The following is a 9803-nucleotide window of genomic DNA, read 5'->3' as shown; positions in this document are numbered from 1 at the left end:
CATAAAATTTAGAGCACATATTTTTATTTAAGTAATTCATATAATATGCTTCATTTCAAAAATATTGTATTGAATATATAAATATATATATGAATATATTTAAAATCCCCAAATTAATTTTACAAATAGTCCGTTATAAAATCTCAAAACTTACTTTATTAAATTATTCAATTTATTAAATACACATAAATAAAAATTTGAGAACCACAAAATATCTGAGGGAAGCTCCCCAAATGAACTTAAAAATAATCGATAGCCCGGTCAATCGGAAACAATGCATTTATTCTGTCATCTCTAGCTGTGTAGAACGAATTTGTGGAAAATTGTGATTATCACAATATTTTTCCCAATTTAACGCCTCTGCTGAAAAATGTCTGAAAACGAGGCCGTGGAGGCGGCACCAGAGGAATCTGCGGAGACCAGCGAAGAATCCGGCAAAGATGAAACGCCGACGAAGCCGCTACAAATGTCGTTTGCAGATTGGAAAAAGTGCAAGGAGGCACTGAAACCAGACTCGAAAGCCGAACCACCGCAGCGCAATTCCAACAATTATGGCCCAAATAACAATTATAATAACCATAATAATAACAGCAACAACAACAACAACAATGGGCGTAAACAGTGGGGACCCAACAACAATGGCAACTACCAAGGAGGCGGAGGACCGAACAACTACCAGGACAGGAACAACTATCCGCCACTGAGCAGACCCCCACCACTTCCGATGCAGCTGATGAACATGGGCTTCGGTGGCAGCTTCGGACCGGGTCCGGGAAGCAACTTTGGTCCAGGAGGACCCCCGATGGGTCCAATGGGCCCTGGTGGACCATGTGGACCCATGGGTAATATGGGACCCAATGGTCCCATGGGTAATATGGGTCCCAATGGCCCCATGGGAAATATGGGACCCAATGGACCCATGGGCTTCGGAGGACCAGGTGGTGGCCCCGGTCCACGACGTAATCAAAACCAGCGACCGCTGCAGCCGCCTCCTTTTTGGGAGGACATGATGTCGCCACAGCATCGACCACCGCCCATACAACCGCCCATGCCCAAGTGCCCCAGCCTTTGGAATCTGGTGCCCAAGGAGCGTGCACAGGGAAACGATCGCAACAATCAGAATCAGAACAAGAAGAAGTTCAGCTCTAATAGTCGGGGCAACAATGCCAAAGATTCCAAGCTAATGCCTCCGCCACCGCCGCCAAGCGATGGCAACAAATCGCAGTCGAACGGAGAGGCTCAACCCTCCAAGAAGCCCAAGCGTGCCGGCACCTTTGTCCAAATCAACGGCCAGTGGATCCAGAAGCCGGAGGCACCTCCTCCACTGGATGATATTCCGACGGGTACGAAGGAGGAGCGCCAGCGTCAGTGGAAGGAGTACCGCATGGCCATGAAGCCGTTCAAGAATCGCGAGTTTCACAACTGGAAGCGAACTGTTCAGCGTTTGGGGAAGCTGCCGCGTGACCAGTTGGACGAGCAGCAGCTGGAGCGCCTAGTAAAGGCCGAGGAGTACATTGGCGCACACAAGGCGATGCTTACAGTGAAGCATGCAGAGCGCTGGGTGCAGCAGGATAACAAGAACGAAAAGGGCCAGGTGTTTGTGCGCAAGTCGCCGAACATTGGCTCATGGGACATGCCCAAGGATAAGCAACCCACCACTGGCTATTCTTCGTTGCATGAATTCAAGAAGACTCAGGTGGATAAGTTCTTTGGCCCCGGGCGTGCCATTAAGGGCGGCGCCGATCTCTCCACCCTTGGAACTTTGGCGCCACCTCCGCCGCCGCCGCCCGATAATCCTCCGCTGGCGAACAACTACTGGCCGCCTACCCCTGTCAGTAATACGGGCTCCAATTCCAATCCCTCGTACTACAGCCACTACAGCAACAGCTTCGTAAAGGGCGGATCTCTGCTGCCGCCCTAGAACTGCTACCGGATATTAACCCAAGGCGTGGGTTTAAACGATTCTTCAATTGCAAGGCACCTGCAACGAATTGACACATCTGCAATCCAAGGTCAGCAGTCTTCTCTTCATTCTGGGTCGACGTTCATCGGTATTTGTATTCAGATAAATGTAACAAAATCAACTTGACACTCTTAAAACTATTGCTTTTGCTTGCGACTGCGTCGCGGCTGGGTTTCGTCCAGGGGCGGAAGGCCAAGGATTTGGCGACGCTCCCGCTTGCCGCGCAGAATGGCCTCCTTGAAGAGGTTACAATACAGCTCCACCGCTGCCGGGGAGTCGTCGTTGCCGGGCACTGGGTAGGTGATCAAATTGGGATTGCAGTTGCTGTCCACAATGCCGATCGTGGGAATGGCCATCTTGGCGGCATCACGCACTGCCGTGTGCTGAGACATCACGTTGTTCTGTGTGTTCAGGAAGATGCAGAGATCGGGCAGCCGGGTGACCGCATCGAATTGCACATTGGCATTGGTGAATATGCCGCCGCGCCAGAAGCGAGTGTGAGAGAACTCCCCGGCCTCCTGGGCCTTTTGCTCCACAAGATGGGAGTTCATGGCGTTGCGATTGAAGAACAGGATGATGCCATCCCGGAAGGCAATGTGGGCGGTAAAATTAAGGGCATCACGCAAATGCGACGCCGTCTTGTCCAGATCAAAGATCAGGTGGCCCAGACGACTGCCAAACAAGTACGGACGCATTCGGTCGTCCAGGGAGCCCTCCTTGTGGCCATAGTGCACGCGGGCGTTGAAGAGATCGCGCACGGTAAACAGGTTGTGCACCTGGAAGTAGTCCGGGTGCTTCAGTATTCGCTGCTCCACCAGAGCAATGTCCTCCGGCTCCGTTTCTGCCGATTGCTCCGGCTGTGTGCTCTGCAGGCGTCGCGGCAGACCGCACATCTGGCCAAAACGGGGCACTGTCAAGGGGATACATTTATAATGAATTTTCTTTAGGGTTTTTATTGATTACTTACGGCTAGTAAGCGATTTTCTCAACATTTTGGAGCGGCTCGTGTTTTCATAACCTATGTTGTTCTTCTTCCCTTTGGGTTTTGTGAGCAGCTGTTAGGCAGTGTTGGTTAGCGGCGATTTCAAAATGCTGTCCGTTTTAAAAACGCTATAAATATAAGTTTTGAAATTTAAATTAGTTTTAAAACAAAATGTGAGGTGATTAATAAATATGTGTACTAAAAATTATAACTTAACGCAAATCGTTAATTTAAGAAGTAAAATTAAGTGCCTAATTAAAACATAGTTTTTAGGAACACCCTACTCATTTCATCATCTGTTCATGTCCAGTGTTGAAAAACCCGCCACAGCCAGCTGGAACCTTTCGTTGTAAACTGGTACTTTTTGCGAAATATTGGCAAATTGCAATGTTCCATCGACTGAAATAGCCGCAAAATCGATATGGAAGTAGAGCAGACGTCAATCAGGTCGGACACGAACTCCACCTGCGAGTACCTGGATGCAGAGGGAGAGCCGGAGTCGCCGAGTCTCTATCAGGAGGCGGATCCTGACCAAGAGGCGGAGCAACAGAACCATAGTATTATCTCCGAGCTGAGGGATGGCCTGTCCAGCTCACGTGACACCAGTGCCCTGAGTCCGGAGCCTGGACAGCAGAACAAGGGCCTGGCTGCCTCCGAGGAGTCGCTGGCCATAAGCACCTCGACCAGCGCCAAAACAGAGGATTCCATTGGCGGACTGGAGGAGGAGTACGACTACCAGAATGACAGCGTGTGGCAGGGCCAAAAGAAGCACATCTTCATACTCAGCGAGGCGGGAAAACCCATATTCTCGCTGCACGGCAACGAGGATAAGTTGGCCACTCTGTTCGGTGTCATCCAGGCGCTGGTGAGCTTCGTCCAGATGGGCCAGGATGCCATTACTTCCATACATGCGGCCGGCATCAAGTTCGCCTTCATGCAGCGCAGCTCGCTCATCCTGGTGGCCGCCACCAGGAGCAACATGAGTGTCCAGCAGCTGCAACTCCAACTAGGGTGAGTCATTTTTCTAGCTTCTGATAATAATTACAACTAATGCGGTTTCCGTATTCTTCCTCAGAGATGTTTACAATCAAATACTGTCGATATTGACGTACTCACACATGACAAAGATATTCGAGAGGCGCAAAAACTTTGATCTGAGGAGACTTCTCTCTGGCAGCGAGCGATTGTTCTACAATCTTCTAGCGAACGATAGCAGTAGTGCCAAGAGTAAGGATGAAAACATCTAGATGTGGAACTTTATAACTTGTTCTTCCATTTTGCAGTGTCCAACAACATCTTCACATTTCTGACCAACTCAATACGCGTCTTCCCACTGTCCACAACGATACGCACGCAAATCACCAGCGCCATTCAGAGCAACTGCTCTAAAATCAAGAATCTGGTTTTTGCCGTGCTGATAGCCAATAACAAACTGATAGCTCTGGTGCGCATGAAGAAGTACTCCATTCATCCCGCTGATCTGCGACTGATCTTCAACCTGGTAGAGTGCTCCGAGTCGTTTAAGAGCTCGGAGAACTGGTCGCCCATCTGCCTGCCCAAGTTCGATATGAATGGGTATTTGCATGCGCATGTTTCCTATCTGGCAGATGATTGTCAGGCGTGTTTGCTTCTGCTATCCGTGGATAGAGATGCCTTCTTCACGCTGGCAGAGGCCAAGGCCAAGATTACGGAAAAGCTGAGGAAAAACCATTGCTTAGAGGCCATCAACGAAGAGCTGCAGCAGCCGTTCAATGCGAAACTATACCAACAGGTCGTGGGAATCCCCGAGCTGCGGCACTTTTTGTACAAGCCGAAAAGTACGGCCCAACTGCTGTGTCCCATGCTTAGGCATCCGTACAAGTCAGTGGAGGAGCTGGAGCGTCTGGAGGCCATCTACTGCGACCTGCTGCACCGCATTCACAATAGTTCAAGACCGCTGAAGCTTATCTACGAGGTGAAGGAGCGCGAGGTGGTGTTGGCCTGGGCCACCGGCACTTACGAACTCTACGCCGTTTTCGAACCGGTCGTGGACAAGGCCACCGTGATCAAGTACGTGGACAAGCTGATCAAGTGGATCGAGAAGGAGTACGACGTGTACTTCATACGGAACCATGCCACATTCTAAGCTGTAGCGAGCATTTCTAGGGAATTGTGAGATATATGACTATTTTTATATTGCTCTTCTGCCAACCAATTCAGGACAAAGTTGTTGTGCTGCTGCAGTTGTGACGGCGTCTGCTTAACTGATCCTTGTATACCATAATTACGCATGTACATTTGTAATTTAAAGCTCTAAGTAAATTCTAAAACTTTACAGGCAGTTATTTTTATTATTTTGGATAATAATAGTTTGATTTTGCGTAAAACTTAATTTAAATAATGATGAAATATTTATTCATTCATAAAGCCGGAAAAGGGCCAAAGAACAGGAGATTATTTTTTAAAGTGTAGAAGTTTTGTATATTGAAGTAATCGAACGTAGTTAATTCGTTTGTATCCTGCCATGAAAAGCTATTATATACCATTGTGTAAAGTAGGCTAAGGGTAAGTCCAAAACATATTATATTTAAATTTAATATGTAAAGAACAATAATCAAGGATCTCCCTAAAAAGTCTAAGGATCCTGAAGAATGGTTTGAGTCTCCACTAGTTCAAGGCATCCTTTAAGCACGGACTGAAACCAGTGATGATTTATCAGAGACCTAACTTTATTTTTCCCATCACTACTTTGAGAGCCAAAGGACCCTTAAAGAGCGAGCTTTTGTGGAATCAACAACTTAGCGCGCGCACTCGCATCGGCAAGGATTATGATGTGAAGGTGCTGGCGGAATACTCGGAGATACAATTGAGTACAGGACACAAACGCGAACGCACACGCTTCGATTGTGGGCGCTGCCACGGGAAAACCAAGTTGAACCAGTGCCTACCGAAAAGAAATTGAAAAAAATAATTGCTTAAACCGATGAGTATGTGAAAAATGTCGAAAAACGCGTGGTGGTGAAATCACAAAAAAAAACACGAGGAAAAAAGGAAAATTACTGGCGTAACGGGCAGTCCTTTTTTTGTATTCAACTGGCTCGAAAGGAGCAGCTTTTCAACATGCGCCACGCATTTTTTGGGTGTTAAATGCTCGTGTATCTGTCGGTTTTTGCGCGCTTAGCTCTGCGGCGGCATTAATACACACACACACACAAACAGGACGAAATCCTGGCAGGATATACATATGCATGTGTATGTGAGACGCCGCTGAGTTAGTTTTGCGCCCGTGTTGGTCTACCCGCTTTTACTGTGCAAATCGTTTAATTTATGAGCAAAATATATTTATTTTTATACGCACATCTCGTGAATTCCCGTTTCGTATTCGCCTCGTTTTCGATTCCTCGTTAATTTGCCGTTCGCCTTTCGAGCCGAATTCGTAGTCCTGAATTATCAACAACAAGGAGTTCCAAAGTTTCACCTTTCCCACAAACACAGACAAACACACACACACACATTCGAGGCCACAGGATGTCTTTTTGTGTATCCTAGAGTTATTTTGAAAGCAGCGCGTGTAGCAGAAAGAAGGAATAAAAAAAGGAGCAGGAGCAGCAGTAGGTGCAAGCCAAGGATTCTATTTAACTCGGAAAAAGTTTCAGCGCCTTGGACTTTTTATGGCTCTTCTTTCGGCCTTTTCTACTCGGGCTTTAATCAACTTTTTCGGAGTGCAGCGAAATTGGCCAAATTTCATAATTGGTCACATAAAAAATTGGCAAGAAAGAAGTTTTTAAAGAAAGCTGGAGGAAGATAAAAACTACATAATTTTGTATCATAATGGAAAATATTAAAAAAGTAATTCAATAGCTAGGAAGAAGTTAGTTTTAATTAATAAAAGACTATTAAACTCTACAAAAAATATTATTGAAATGAATAGAATTGATATTTCACACGAATACCATGTATTGTATCAGCTAACATTGTGTATTTCAAATAAAATAAAAAATAGTAACCTGGAAAAATTAAAACAGAGTTAGTATTTCAGCTTCCTAACAGGCAAATTAGGTACAACATAGTTTGTACTTTGAAAAGTTTAAATTGAATAAAAGCAAAAACTCAGTAATTTCATCATCTTATGGTATTTCATCATTATTATAAATTCTTCAACACCAGAAATATTAGCTCAAAGCCAAACTTGATCAACTCTTTTATTTTTCTTCTGCCGATTCTGATTGTTGTTCTAAAAAGTTTCCGCAAAACTCTCAGAGAAATTGCAGTCCTTAAACTTTTGATTGCATACTTTCAGCAGCGGACCAGCAGTAAAAAAATATCTAGATATTGATTGCATGATTTAACCCCTGGAACGTGCAGCTTACTTTTTATTTATGTCAGCACAGAGTGTTTTCAAAGCAAATCAGGATATTTATGGTTTACTTACAAACCATCATTGTGTGTATAAATTACTCTGAGTGAACAGATAAAATGTTGTGGGATTTTTCATTAAGATAAGTGTTAAGTGCTATTATTATTTTTTTTTTAATTTCAATACAGTTTTCCTGATTCAACTTGTCAACTACTCGCCATCTGATGAAAGCCAAAAGCAAATTTCAATTTAAGCAAAATCAATACTGAAAATCAACAAATGAAAATATCAAAAGAGTGCGGCACATAATCTAATTTACCAGCCAAAAACCCTCTTTGTAAAGCCCGCGTAAAACCAACTGCAGCCATCGAAATAACCCAGCTACAAGCGATACAAAATCAACAACAATTTTTCGAATTAATTTTGTTTGATGCGCGCGCTCATAAAAATTTACATAGAAAGCGGCATAAAATAAATATAAAATACACCCAACCGAAAAGAAAAAAAAACGCGAGCGACAAAAGTGAATTGGTTAACCATGGAAAAGGCGTAACTGGCAACTGCTGACCCGGGCCCTATAACTTTAGGTTAGTATGTCGTCGCTGTCTTACTGACTTTGGATCTGGACTCCCGGAATGGGGCGACCATTTGCCTTTGAGCTTCCTTTTCCTTTAACGTTTTCTCATTTTATTTCGAGCCTCCTTTTTGGTACCCAGTATTAGTACTCGTAGTAATTTTGGGGTATACTAAACCAGTGGTTCTTTATTAGAAAGCTTTTAAGATCTTAGGATTTCAAATTTTTTTTTTTACATTTAAAGATTCCTACAAAGAACCGAAATGTTTTGTGTGTTTTTAAAAATGTAAAAAAATTATAATACATTCATAGAAAAAATAATATTTATGAAAATAGCCTTTAACCTAGATATGTTATAAAATCAAAAATAAAGTTTCAATTATGGTAAGAGGCAAACAAAAAAATTTTTTTATAAGCTTTGGAAAGTTTTGTGTTCTTAAATCTTCGGGAATATACTATAATATTATCTAAGTGCTAATTTAATAATAGTCCCGTTAAAGATTGGATTTATTTGCTGGGTATTTTAACTTTCAAACCTAACATCCCTCTTTTTTTTGCTGCGATGCGTTGTTCGCTCGTTTTGTTTATCCTTTGGCCCCGATCAAATAGGCATCGTTTGCCTGAAGGCAACTCGCAAAAGAAGGGAAAAAGGTCCGCGACCGCATCCACCGCTCCGCCATCGCATCCGCATCCTTGCCCGCTTCCACTTTCACATCCACATCCTCATCCACATCCACATCCACGTCCGCGTCCGCGTCCATGTCCTCGGCAGTGACAGCAATTTGAGCGACAGACAGTTGATGACTGTGTTGACAGGAGCGGGAAATCTTCGATATGGAACCGGGAGGTCGGGCCATCTCGGGCCATCGCTTCTGTATATATCCCAGTGTCCTGGGCGATATTAACCCTATTTTTGTCGTAAATTAATTACGAGCAGAAGATGAAGGGACGTGGACGTGGACGAGAATGAAGACGAGAAGGAGGACGAGGACAAGTTGGGTACGGAAATAGGCACGCACAATTTTTATGAAATTTAATATTGAGCGGTCAAAGCGAAAAGGAAAAGATAGAAGGTCTTTATGTCTGGTGGATGAAGATATAATCTTAATAGTTTGGGTCTATGATAGTGTACTGGGTGTCCTTTATTTCGCATTAAATATCCATCAAGGCATCAAAGTGTTCAAAGCTAAGTACTTTGTTTGCTAACGGGCATCTAAATAATAATATTGACAAAGTATTAATAAACTTTTTACAAATATTGTTATAAATACTCAGTATATCATCAGAATAATAAAATATTTACTTATATTTATCGTTTTAATTCTTTAATAAAATAAGTATACGTCCAGTAGGACATTCATATGGCCACAATTTAACATGAATTTATGTCAGACACAACATATTTTAATGCGAGTAATATATCAATGGGAGCCCAAAAGGTTGGCCATTTATTTTATTTTGTTTGTTTTCAATTTGTTGGCCACTTCAGTAGTTGCTTTCTTATGTAGCCCCCTCTTTTTTGCCCACACTCGCATAACTCCAGACCATATATCATCGGATCCTGCGACTTCCGGTTGTCGCTGTTGGCATTTGCCATTCCCACTGTCTATTTATAGGCGCCGCTCACGCAGTCACTACTATATGAACCCTGCCACGCCCACTCGCACTCCCGGTTCCAATCCTTCATCGCCTCCCACAATGCAAAGAAAATTGAAAAGTAAATTATGTGTATTTTTTTGTATTTTCTTTCCACTCGGACTTATGGCGGCTTTGTTTGTCAGCACATGTGAGGGAATAGGCCAGGACTATTTCCCACAGAGCTCCACGTGCAATTCCTCAACGCAACCACACACCACTCAGCCCATCCTTCATACTTTTTCTCCCTTATCGTAGTCTTATACAGGACATACAGGTGCGGTAGAACTTATAAATATATAGTAATATCCTG

General features: G+C 43.8%; 4 protein-coding genes across 8 annotated transcripts in view; 3 read left to right on the top strand and 1 right to left on the bottom strand.

Moving 5' to 3' along the window:
• Positions 1-277: 277 nt before the first annotated feature.
• On the top strand, positions 278-2100 carry LOC108021196 (uncharacterized). Its single transcript, XM_017089789.4, has one exon. It carries the CDS (start codon positions 371-373, stop codon positions 1919-1921), a length of 1551 nt encoding a protein of 516 aa, XP_016945278.3. The 5' UTR covers positions 278-370; the 3' UTR covers positions 1922-2100.
• On the bottom strand, positions 2032-3066 carry mRpS2 (mitochondrial ribosomal protein S2). Its single transcript, XM_017089803.4, has 2 exons — positions 2931-3066; positions 2032-2873 (listed from the first exon to the last, which is right to left on the bottom strand). Exons 1-2 carry the CDS (start codon positions 2953-2955, stop codon positions 2101-2103), a joined length of 798 nt encoding a protein of 265 aa, XP_016945292.2. The 5' UTR covers positions 2956-3066; the 3' UTR covers positions 2032-2100.
• Positions 3067-3260: 194 nt separating this feature from the next.
• Positions 3261-5259, top strand: Mon1 (vacuolar fusion protein MON1 homolog). The gene is made up of 3 exons (XM_017069627.4): positions 3261-3956; positions 4021-4172; positions 4229-5259. Exons 1-3 carry the CDS (start codon positions 3367-3369, stop codon positions 5068-5070), a joined length of 1584 nt encoding a protein of 527 aa, XP_016925116.3. The 5' UTR covers positions 3261-3366; the 3' UTR covers positions 5071-5259.
• A 386-nt stretch (positions 5260-5645) lies between these two features.
• The window catches only part of smog (G-protein coupled receptor 158 smog), a 33825-nt gene continuing 29667 nt past the window's right edge, over positions 5646-9803 (top strand). For 2 of the 5 annotated variants that reach the window (XM_036812718.3, XM_065863750.2), the window contains exons 1-2: positions 5646-5911; positions 7470-7868. The gene's annotated coding sequence lies outside the window, so the exon portion shown is untranslated. The remainder of the gene's footprint in view (positions 5912-7469; positions 7869-9803) is intronic. The other 3 variants (XM_036812720.3, XM_036812719.3, XM_036812721.3) reach the window with 3 other exon arrangements.

The sequence above is a fragment of the Drosophila suzukii genome, chromosome 2L (assembly GCF_043229965.1).
Source record: "Drosophila suzukii chromosome 2L, CBGP_Dsuzu_IsoJpt1.0, whole genome shotgun sequence".
In the NCBI taxonomy this organism is placed as follows: Eukaryota; Metazoa; Arthropoda; class Insecta; order Diptera; family Drosophilidae; genus Drosophila; species Drosophila suzukii.
Note: the sequence above shows the minus strand (reverse complement) of the source record. Positions and strands in the feature narration are given on the sequence as shown.